General features: G+C 48.6%; 1 protein-coding gene across 4 annotated transcripts in view; it reads left to right on the forward strand.

Moving 5' to 3' along the window:
- Traf3 (TNF receptor associated factor 3) overlaps positions 1-11997 on the forward strand; it is a 67549-nt gene extending 55552 nt beyond the window's left edge. For all 4 annotated transcript variants that reach the window (XM_013346307.2, XM_005343567.3, XM_026781289.1 and 1 more), the window contains 3 exons: positions 251-391; positions 5307-5481; positions 6221-11997. In XM_013346307.2, the coding sequence (XP_013201761.2) occupies positions 251-391; positions 5307-5481; positions 6221-6792 (888 nt within the window). In that variant the 3' untranslated portion in view covers positions 6793-11997. The remainder of the gene's footprint in view (positions 1-250; positions 392-5306; positions 5482-6220) is intronic.
- Positions 11998-12014: the final 17 nt, after the last annotated feature.

Below are 12014 nucleotides of genomic sequence, written 5' to 3' on the forward strand. Positions count from 1 at the left end.
AAAAAAAAAAAAACAGCTCCTTGTTCTGAAATTCAGTTGACCCCTCACAGGCATTCCTTAGCTGCAGGGAGAGACAGAAACAGCTTGCAGGGTTCTCTGCTAGCTCTCCAGATTTCTACCTTTTTGTATGGAGGAATTTTTCTCCTGGGCTCCTTTTAAAGAGCCAGTAGAAAGCTTATGTTGTGAAAGTTTAATTACTATCATTATCAAACCACTTTTTGTTAAACTAATTGAAGAATTTCTTTCTCAGGTTTCCTTGCTGCAGAATGAAAGCGTTGAAAAAAACAAAAGCATACAAAGTTTGCACAATCAGATATGTAGCTTTGAAATTGAAATTGAGAGACAGAAGGAGATGCTTCGAAACAATGAATCCAAAATCCTTCATTTGCAGGTGAGCACCCTACCTGGTGGCAGGCAGGCATTACAGACCCAAGGCTTCTCTGGCTTGTGTGAAAACCCAAGGGCAACTTGGGTCAGCATGAACCTACCTAGGAAGCTGACCCAAAACCCCTCTTTTGTGTCTTCAACTCATTGGAGAAAGTAAAACTTAAAGCCCTTGTCTTAAAAATTAGCTGTTTCTGGATAGGGTGTAGCTCAGTGGTAGAGCATTTCCCTAGCATGCACAAGGCCCTCGGTTCCATTTTCCACCCCTCCAAAAAGAGAGTCTGTGTAAAATCTGTTTTTATTCCTATTTAAGATACATTGTTTTGGGAGGCAGAGGCAGGCGGATCTCTGTGAATTCGAGACCAGCCTAGTCTACAAGTCTACAAGAGCTAGTTCCAGGACAGGCATCAAAGCTACAGAGAAACCCTGTCTCGAAAAACCAAAAAAAAAAAAAAAAAAAGATACATTGTTCATTAGGACTTGTATGCCAAGTTTCACTTCCTAAAGTAAAATCAAGCCAAACTGCTTTGTTTTATACACATATCTAACTTTAGGTCACCATAATAATCTAAAGATACCCCTGAAACAACAAAGATATAAACTTGCAGGGCTTGAGAGAGGTTTCTGTGGCTAAGAGTTACTCTCTCAGAGGACTAGGGTTTGATTCCCAGCCCCATAAGTCCATTGCCCATGACTCTGGTGCCCTCTTCTGGCCTTTTTGGGCATTGCATGCATGTGACCCCATGGGTGTTAAAGGAAATACAAAGTGTGTATTTGCATTTTGCTGGCCCAGGAAAGGTTGTTGTTCTTTGTTTTTTTAGAGCTTTTTGTTGTTGTTGTTGTTGTTGCTGCTGGTTTTGTTTTGGTTTTGTTTGTTTTATTGTTTTTTGATACAGGGTTTCTCTGTGTAGTCCTGGCTGTCCTAGAACTTACTCTGTAGGCCAGGCCGGCCTTGAACTCACAGAGATCCACCTGCCTCTGCCTCCTGAATGCTGGGATAAAAAGCACCAACTGTTTTGAAGTGTTTCTTAACAGAATTTTAAAGGACAGCAGGGTGTGTTGGTACATGCTTTTGATCCCAACACTTGGGTGACAGAGGCAGGAGGATCTCTATGAATGAAAATTGGGGCTAAGGAGATGTGTCTTGAGTAAAGTGCTTGTCACACAAATTAGTCCAGTACCCTAGAGCCTGGGTGACCGCTAGGTGGGCCTGGCAACCTACCTGGTGGTCCAGGGCTATAAAGGCCTGCAGACAAGATCTGGCTAGCTAGACTAGTCACAGCAGTGCGCTCTGGGTTAAGTTGAAAGAACTTTCTGAAGCCGGGCGGTGGTGGCTCACACCTTTAATCCCAGCACTTGGGAGGCAGAGACAGGTGGATCTCTGTGTTTTGAGACAGGGTCTCACCAGGCTGCCTGGGTAGGCCTTGCTCTGTCACTCCCTTTTTTCAGCCTCTTCAGCAGCTGAGTTTACAGAGCTCTGCTACACTAGCAAACCAATTTTTCTTTATCAAAACGGTAGCCTGGGGGCTAGAGAGATAGCTCAGCAGTTGACAGCACAGTTTGCTCTTCCAGAGGACCTGGTTTCGGTTCCCAGCCCCCACATGACCACTCACAATCTCTGTAACTTCAGTTCCAGGGAATCCAACACCCTCATACAAACATACATGCAGGCAAAACACTAATGCACATAAAATAAAAATAAATCATTTTTTATATGGTAGCCAGGTGTGGTGGCATACACCTTTAATCCCAATACTTGAGAGGCAGAGACAGGTGAATCTCTGAATTTGAGGCTAGCTAGGTCTACAAAGCGAGTTTCGGGACAGTCAAGGCTACACAGAGAAACCCTGTCTCAAAAACCAAACAAACAAAAAGGTATCCTGGATGGAGAGCCAAAGGGTAACCTGGGCAATTTAGTGATCTCCTGTCCCAAATGAAACTAAAAAGGACTGAGTGCATAGCTAAGTGTGCTTGCCTAGCATGCCTAAGGAGGGACGGAGGGAAGGAGGGAAGGAAGGAGGGAGCTGGTAAAGTAGTTCACTGGATAAAGGTGCTTGTCACCAAGTCTGACAACTTGAGTTCTGTATGTAGTCCAGGTACCTGGGCGGCTCAGGTGGGACTCTCTTGAGTCTGAGCAGTAGCATCATGTGATCTATGACTCAAAGGAAAACAGGCCAGCGTCACAAACTGGATGAACTACATGTGCTGCTGCAAGTTGCTGAGTCCTTGCAGTAGGGCTCAGGTGAGCGACCGCAGTCCACATGGAACACCACCACACTCTCACTGAGCAGGGTTCTATGGCCAGGGCCTAGTGACCTGAAGGTGACAAGGTATAGCAAAGGACATTCGCTATACCCTGAAGTTCATACAGCTAGTCATCTGTGTCTCTAAGAAACAGGCCCTAAATTGGGGTTGTTTATTCTGTGTGCAGACTGCTGCTTCCCAGCTCCTGAACTTGTGAATTAAACTCCACACCTGCAACCTGCACTTAGAATGTGCATTTATAGAAGCATTGCAGTGGCAGAGTGTTCACCAAGGCCCCTCAGGAATTAAGTCACTTGTTGCTCACATGCTCACAGAGAAGGCCTGACACAGACCTGTATTCTGCTTTGAATCTGTGTTGGTTTTGCAAGAGAAAGGCCTGTCTGAAAAATAATACATCCCTTGCTGGGATGCAACTCCTAAGTTGTTTAGGTTCCATTTGTATAGAACATGTATCTATATACAGAATATGTGCCTCTGTCTCTGCAAGGTTTACCAGATGCCGAGGCAATGCCCTGTATTAGGGAGACCTCCATGGCCAGTGCAGTGGTCTTGTCCCTTCCTGTGCAGGTCACTAGTTATTGGGGAGGAGCACCTCAGGGCCATAGAGCTTAAAGTGACTAAATGGCTTGTGCTAGGCCATGCTGCAATCCCTCGTGGTCCTCTAAGTAACCAAACATCATCTCTCCCACCTTGGTCAGGCTTTTTCTTTTTACCAGTACCCATAGTAGCTTACTTTATGAGGGCACCAAGACTGTGGGTGTTCGTTAAAGTGAATACAATTGACTCCCAGAAAACAGGTTTTTTTTTTTTTTAAGCTTGTGTCAAATTGTTACACAGAACCATCCAGTACAGGTTTTGTTTTGTTTTCTTTTTAAAAAAAAAATTATTTATTTATTATGTATACAATATTCTGTCTGCGTGTATGCCTGCAGGCCATAAGAGGGCACCAGACCTCATTACAGATGGTTGTGAGCCACCATGTGGTTGCCAGGAATTGAAGTCAGGACCTTTGGTAGAGCGGGCAATGAATGCTCTTAACCGCTGAGCCATCTCTGCAGCCCTCAGAAAACAGTTCTTATGGAGCCGAATATCCTCTGATTATACATTCCTGTTTAACATAGACAGGGGGCTGGAATAATGGCTTAGCTCACAGCCAAAAATAAAAGAGACATTCACATAGCAGGTTTTTTTAGAAGATTAAAGACGTCTATGCTGTATGTGGAGGTGGTATATGTGCACATGTGTGTACATATGTATGCCTATCTCCAGCTTTTTATATGGATGTTAGAGATTTGAATTTATGCCCTCTTACTTGCACACCAAGTGTTCTTACCTTATCCTTCCTAAATGTCAGCATCAGGTTTCCTGGAGAGAGTCAGGGAGATTTGCATCAGCCTTTCACTCTAGTGAGAGAATCCAGACCTGCCTTGTTTGTTCCTTCCTGGTTGGTGACAGCCAACAAAGGTGCCGACACCCAGAATTTCAAATATAGACTTCCAAAAGAAGAAGTGAAGATGGTAGGCTGTCCCTGGGGCTGTCCCCTGAGCACCCTGTGTGACCAGCAGCTTCAGAGCTGCTCTGCTGCCTTTGGAGGTTATTTGCATGAATGGAAACTCTTATGATCCTAGGCTCCATCACAGGAGACAGACAGTCTGGAGCACAGGGCTCTGTTACCCTCACAAGTGGAATGGTATGTTTCTATACAAAGCTTTGCCGAGTTACTTAAGACAGTGTCTCTACTTGCATATGTCCTGTTGCCCCTGAGTGCAGAATCTACTCTCATGGGCCAGCCCACTTAGCTCTTCCTAGGCCTAGGCCCCGTACTTAGCAAGCCTTCTCTCGCCAGCACTCGGGGCCTCTGGTAGAGGTAGGATAGAAGGAGTTCTTTCTTTCCGTGGGCCTTGGCACTTCTAGGGTCCCCCTCTGTAATCATAGAACAGAAGCAGCATGTCTGTTCTGAACCAGGCAGCAGGGTAGGCAGACAGTGCCAGGTGACTCCATCATCCTGAACCTGATTCCCTTTGATTGGTAGGAGCCAGGGGTCTTGGGCCTTGAGAATCTTCCACTACTTAGACAAGCTTTGACCTCAGTCGCTTCTTCTCTGTACCTGTGGCAGCCTGTGGTGCTAGAGGTACAAGTGGATACAAGGTGTGAGGCCTTCGGCAGTCTGGTGAACAGCAGGGAACACTATTAGTGTGAGGTCAAGGTCACTGCCAGAGTTCTGAAAGGAAAGCCGGTGGCAGTCAGGGGATGCCTGGATACAGGTATGTGACACAGGCAGTTTGGTCAGCACAGAAGAAATAGCCTGAGATGGGAGGCCTGTGTAGGAGCAATGGGCAGGAAAAGGAAAAACTACATGCACACTTACGGTATTGGATATTGTTCCCTTTCGTCTGATCAGCCCTGCCCTGTGGTGACTATAAAAACACTGCAGACTGGATGTGATGGCATGTTAGCCAGGTCTTTGTTGCATGAGACAGATTATCATCTGACTGCTTCCAGCTCCACTGTGTTCTGCACACGTGCTTATCCCTAGGAGACTAGTCTCAGCCAGTGGGTGCACAGTGATTGACAGCTCCACTTGGCATTTGGGGGTAACAGCACAGCATGCCCAGAGTTCTAACTGGTTTTTACCTTTAACCCCTTTGGTCTGGAAGCGAGTAATAGACAGCCAAGCAGAGAAACTGAAAGAACTCGACAAGGAGATCCGCCCCTTCCGGCAGAACTGGGAGGAAGCAGACAGCATGAAGAGCAGTGTGGAGTCCCTTCAGAACCGTGTGACTGAGCTGGAAAGCGTGGACAAGAGTGCAGGGCAGGCGGCTCGCAACACAGGTGAGGTCACTGGGTCTGAGGTAGCTGTTCCCACTTGCCAAGGCACTGCTGCCTCAGGAAGTGATGTATCAGGCGCAGCACATGCAGCCTTGAGGCACCGGTGTTGCGCGCTGAGAGTCCTCCAGCAGAGACAGGTTTTCACTTAGATTTGTCCTTCCACAGTAGTCCCAGCATGGCAGGGTGCACTGTCCTCCCTTAGAGAGGCTCTACCACAGCATGCCAAGTCCTGTAGGGTCAGGGTGCCACAGACACACTCTGAGGGCCCAGAGACAGGAGCAGACCAGGCAGGGGAGGTGGGCAGCCTATTGCCCAAGTGTCTCTGTGAGCATGTGTGTGCTCCGAGCTGTGAGTCTGGATGGGTGCAGAGATGACTTCCATGAAAGGATTAGGGAGTAGGGGTCGGTTATTGTACTGCTTGGGCTGATTAAGCAGACGGAAGGCGTGTGGGTAGAATAGAATAGGAGACTGCTTAGACCTAGAGCCTAGTGTCCCTGTGGATGCCAGGGCCGTAAGGCAGGGGAGTGTGGGCAAGTAGGCAGCCAGGCTCTGACAGCTGTGGCCTGACAGTTGGTACACTGTGGCTACCAGAGGGGAGGGGAAGGAAGAGATAACACTTTGCACGTGTCTGCTGTCTTCAGTCACAGTGGCATCTGCAGGCTCCTGTTCCAGACACTGGTACATATGCACTTCTCTGATGTTTGCATGTCTCCTTTGCCAAATGTTTTCTTGCATGTGGCAGGCCTGCTGGAGTCCCAGCTGAGCCGGCATGACCAGATGCTGAGTGTTCATGACATCCGCTTGGCCGACATGGACCTGCGGTTCCAAGTCCTTGAGACCGCTAGCTACAATGGTGTGCTGATCTGGAAGATCCGTGACTACAAGCGCCGGAAGCAGGAGGCTGTCATGGGGAAGACCCTGTCCCTCTACAGCCAGCCTTTCTACACAGGCTATTTTGGCTATAAGATGTGTGCCAGGGTCTACCTGAACGGGGACGGAATGGGGAAAGGGACACACTTGTCGCTGTTTTTTGTCATTATGCGTGGAGAATATGATGCTTTGTTGCCATGGCCATTCAAGCAGAAAGTGACACTCATGCTGATGGATCAGGGGTCCTCTCGACGTCATCTGGGAGATGCATTCAAGCCTGATCCCAACAGCAGCAGCTTCAAGAAACCCACTGGAGAGATGAATATCGCCTCTGGCTGCCCAGTCTTTGTCGCCCAAACTGTTCTAGAGAATGGGACGTATATTAAAGATGATACGATTTTTATTAAAGTCATAGTGGATACTTCGGATCTGCCTGACCCCTGACAAGTAACTGGGGAGGTGGATTCAGCAGAAGGTAACTCCTCTGGGGGGTTGAAGCGGTCTGTCTTCACGAAGGTCCTCGGCCTCAGGAAGGACCGTGTGGAACAGGGTAAGCAGCCGGAGGAGGAGGAGGATGCGTGGCTGGCAGGAGGAGCCACACGTGAAAACAGACCCCAACGGATTTCCTAATAGACTAGCCACATTCACTCTGAAGAATTATTTATCCTTCAACAAGATAAATATTGCTGTCAGAGAAGGTTTTCATTTTCATTTTTAAAGATCTAGTTAATTAAGGTGAAAACATATATACTAAAAAGAAACATGATTTTTCTTCCTTAACTTGAACACCAAAAAAGAAAACACACATGGAGGTAGCAGGACGTATCAGCATGTTAATTTAAAAGGAGAACTTATGAAATAATAATACAATTCTGATATATTCATCCTAAAATTCAAGAGTGCAATCTTGTTTCAAATATAGTATACTGTCTATTTTTAAGGCCTCATCTGGTCTCTGTTTTAATAATTTGTTTGTCAGAAGGCCCTGAGTAGACAGAAAGTCTCTAAATTCAGAAGTCATTTTTAATTTAAAGTTCTATAAGTAATTGTTACTGCAACATTTTGTTTTAAATCGTTGATAGACTGATATTTCTTGGAAGAAAATGTAAAATATCAAACACTGGTTATCACTTGTGATAGGAAAGAGAATATTCAACCTGTCGTTATTTCTCGTTAGAAATGTAACCCTTCAATATCTGTCGTAGTTAGTGACACTACTTCACAATGACTATGAGAGGGACAATGCTCATGGATGCTGTGCATCATTTCAGACTTTAAATTGTTTTCACCCTAAAATAGGGCATTAGTTGAACTTTGGAGTTCTAAACAAAATCCTGTAGGTTTTTAAAATTCTGCCCCATGTTTAGACAAGCTCTCTGTTGCTGACAGCGCCAGCCTTGGCCTCCAGTGTCCAGTGTACAAGGATAGGCAGGCAACCTGGCTGCAGGAGGCCCCAGCAAGTGTTTCTCATCCTGTCATACTGCTGCATTCAGCTAATGATCTCCGAAAGCAACGTCTGTGCTCAGAGATGGTGGCATACGGTACATGTGCCTTAGATGTGACATGCTGCTTCTTGTCCCTGGGTTTGCGCTCACCATGATTCTAGAAGGTAATAGTTTAACCAGATCTTTCTCACTCCACCACCAGACCTTTGTCTCTCCCAGGGCCCTCAGACAACTCCAAACCTGCCTGGGGAAGGCAGGCCTCCATTGGCAGCTTCTGGAGGCTCTGCTGCTAAATATTCACAGATTCCAGTTCTAGGTCCCCAAGAGCAGCTCAGTCCCACCCCAAGGGAAGAAGGTGTGCCACACCCTTCCAGGTCTGCACAAGGGCCCTGAAAACCCCCACAGCATGAAGGAGAAACCACCCTACCCTAAGCATTCCCAAGACCGGACCACTGGTCTAGGGGCCTGCGCAGGCTGGCCAACAGCAGCCCTGGCCTCCCTGTTAGCAGGCTGGCCAGCTGATGCCCAGCCTGCCCTGCCCAGATGGCACTCTAGCTCTCACTGTTTACGTCTCTCGATGGTCCAACTGTGATAGAAGCCTGGAGCCCTGCCCCGGTGCCCCTTTTGCTATGCACCACACTTCATGGTGCTCTCACACTGATGGGTGCTACACGCGACGGGTGCTTCTTAGGCAAAACCAATGTGTGCGAACCACCACATCTGTGCCACTTGCCCAAAAGGCGCGCCCACAATTGGCCAGCTGGGCCCGCGCTTCAGACTGCCTGCCTCTGGGCTCTCCCCATGGTCGCGCGGGGACAGCTGGGTTGGTGCCCGATGGCCTACCTTGTCTCTGGTGCTGCCATCTGTCCTGGGTGTGCCTTTGTCCCAGTGCCTGCTGGAAGTGCCCTCCTCCTGCACACCTGTCCCCATGCTTCTTCGAGTGACTCCTGGTCTCCAGCACTTGCCCTGCCCTTCCATGCTGAAACATTGGTTCTTCACCTGCTGCTCCTTTCTCCTCTCCTGGGATCGCTTTGGGGTAAGTCAGTGGAAAGACTGCAGAGCCCAGGCCCTCTCAGAGGTACCGTCTTCTTCCTTCAGGCCTGTCCCCCAGGGTTCTTCCCCAAAGACCTGGCTGGAGTTGAGAGGACTACCTGGAAGTCCTTAGCTGGCCTCAGGTAGCTTTTCCATGGCCAGGTATCAGCAACAGGGATACCCCTGCAGCACCCCCTTTGAAGAAGTCAGTGCAGTGCCAATAGGTAGATGCCAGTAACATCATGGGGCTAATTAGATCACATCTTTAGGTTTAGACCCTGGTATGAGGGTGACCTTGAGGTATCCTCAAGTATTCCCTCCCTGTTAGTGAGACTTACAAGACTCTTCCAATGTGATGTGGGCCCTCCTGGCCTCTTCTAGGTACCTGCAGGATGTGAGTAAACCAACTAAGTAACTGTTGTCCCTGGGATGAGGGTCCAGCATGTCACAGCTTCCTGTAGTGTGTCTCTTGCATTTCTTGGTAACAGTAGAATAGTGGCAAGCTCATACCCTTGTGCCCTGTCTCTTAATGTGTGAAGGACGTGCTGAGGCACGTCTCCTGGGAGGTGTGGAACAGGTCACACCCTGCCTGGGTGTGCCTTGCTCTGCTCCGTCTCAGCATTCCTTGGTGCCCCTTTGGTGCTCACCACCTGGGCCAGTTTGGGGCTGTGGGCTCAGCATAGCTGAGGCCCTGTTGCCAGTTCTGGCAGCCAGCCCTCACCATTCACAGGGTCCTGGCCATGAGAAACGCAGGGTGGTCATGCAGTGCGTGTACCTAGCTGTGCAAAAGTGTCAATTGCTCGTCCTTTAAAGGAACATTTGTTCCATGGCCTCCATGAGGAAATTGGACATAACTCCCATAACTCCTGCTTGCCTGGGGCTGTGTCCGTACCTGCTCAAAACTGCCCCTGGGAAGATGCAGGCCACTTAGTGTCAGTGTGTCCTGAAGCCTAAACCATGACTGTTGGGGGTAGCTGGAAGCCTCTGTTAGTAACAGCGCGGGAGCAGACCGGGACTGCCTTCCTTGGTCAGGGGAAGAAAGGTAACCCGAAGGGCCCTGGTCGGGGCTCTCTTACTTCTTGGGGACAGACAGACCCAACCAAGGCCATGTAACATACCAGGCTGTGGGTGAGACTGCAGAGTGTGTGTGATGACCTCATGGAGGAGAGCAGCACCCACACCCCAGCCCACCCAGCTCTGTTTCTGTAGAACACATGCTCAGCATTTGAAGAAGCAAAGGGCTGTTGAGAGGGCCTGCACCTCAGTCCACATCCATCTCCCCTTCTTGGAGTAGCCCATGCACAGATGCACCGTGTCCCTAAGACAGCACAGCAGTCAGCTGAGGGAGGTGACTGCCATCCTGCCTCCTTTCTTTCTCTTTCTTTCTCCATCTCCTCCAAGGACTGGTACTCCAGGGAGCCAGGCATGAAGCACTGTGGCTTTGCTTCCTGGGCAGCCTCCAGCAGGGTCTTCAAACCCACCAGCACCAGATCCCCTTTGAATTGGCTTAATCTGACTATCTGTGGTCACTTCGTAAGGACCTAGAGGTCAGATACAGTCCCTTGTGGGTAGCTGGCCACCTTCCCATACCTCGTTAGTGCCCCAGAGTCCCACCTGGAGTTGGGACCTGACATTAATGTTCTAACTGAGCAGTACATGGTAGCAGCCACTCATGGCAGGCCTGACAACCGGCGGACTGCGTCCAGCAAAAGAGAGGTGGTCTGGGCATGCCACGCAGCAGGGTTCCTGGGTTGGACTACTCCTGCCAGCCCAAGAGGAGACCAGGGGCAGTGCCAGTACCAATAGAATGGCCCTTGTCTCTTCTTTCCCCCTGCACACTGCCAAGCATTGCAGGGACTACTGCACTTTGTACCTGGCCAAGACATTTCCCAGCTGACAGGTGACAGGGTGGGTCAGTCCCTACCCTTCTGTACATCCCTCTGCCTGGGACCATCAGTGGATGGAGAATGACTTGGTGGAGCTTAGGGTACTTTTTCTTTCTTTTTTACTTTCAATCCAGCCTTTTCCTGACTAGACTGCAGAAGAGCTAGTGTGAGTTCCAGGCATGCCATGGTTTCTGAGTGTGTGTAACAAATGAGGGTGTGCCCCCAAATCTCAGTTTAAGATCACGGTTTTGTCTTCCGCTTGCAAATACATAGCAGCTGTTATCTCCAAACTAGAATGTATCCACAGGGCCTGGGTCAGGTGAGGTGATAGTTGGCAAGTGACCCAACCATCATTAACTGTCCCACTCCAGCTGGTGCTGGTTGTCATGGGCACCCTGGCATCAGGGAGCCAGGCCAACAGCCCGTCCCAAAGGCCTGAACATATCCCAGCCTGTTGTCCACTTGGAGGGTTCCCTGCACCGTTGCATGGCAGATGGGCATGACCTACACCAAGGCAGCCATACAGCTAAGCAGGCCCAAGAAACCAAGCAGACTGATTCATTTCCCTTGCCGCACCATGTCTGGAGTCTTTCTTATGAGGTCACTATGGAAAGGAGGTAACAAGCCCAGGGTTACTGTGCCACCCATAGTCAGTGGTGACTGGCGTACACCTTTAGTCAGGTAAGATAACCTTCAAAGGCAAATCAATGACCTAATTGGAAAACACAAAAGCTGGCCTTCCTTCCAAAGATTTCCCCAAGAATCTGTAGGCGCTGACTGAAGAAGTGGAGGTCAGTGCAGACTGTTGTGGAGTTGCGTTCTTTTCTCTGATGGCACGCCTCTTGTGTTCAGTTCTTTTACCCTAAAACAAAGACCAAAGAAGGTCAATCTCTCATTTGACTGTATTTTTTAATCTGACTGTTGACACTTGCCGTCTGTAGTAACCGCTGGCTGTGAGGCCCCATCTTGACAGTCCAAGTGATTGTGACCAGTGATTAGTCCCGTGTTCTTCCGCTCTTCTAAGAAACTGAGACAGTGTGCGTTATTGCTCAGCAATAATCCTGTCCCTAGGAGTTAGCAACATGTCTCATTTCCTGATAGCATTATGATGTTTCAGATTCTGTTTACTGTATGTTAAATGTGGTTTCATTTGGTATTTATTTGTGTTTTGAGGTCTTGCAATGTTTCTGTTCTGCTGCTAATAATAAAGTTTGTAAGACTGTAGAATGCAAGATTTTGCAATGCTAAAGTGTCTGTTAGAGGAAAATAAAGCTGATTTAAGAGTCCTACGCGTCCTCTCTCT

This window comes from Microtus ochrogaster, chromosome 1 (genome assembly GCF_000317375.1).
Source record: "Microtus ochrogaster isolate Prairie Vole_2 chromosome 1, MicOch1.0, whole genome shotgun sequence".
In the NCBI taxonomy this organism is placed as follows: domain Eukaryota; kingdom Metazoa; phylum Chordata; class Mammalia; order Rodentia; family Cricetidae; genus Microtus; species Microtus ochrogaster.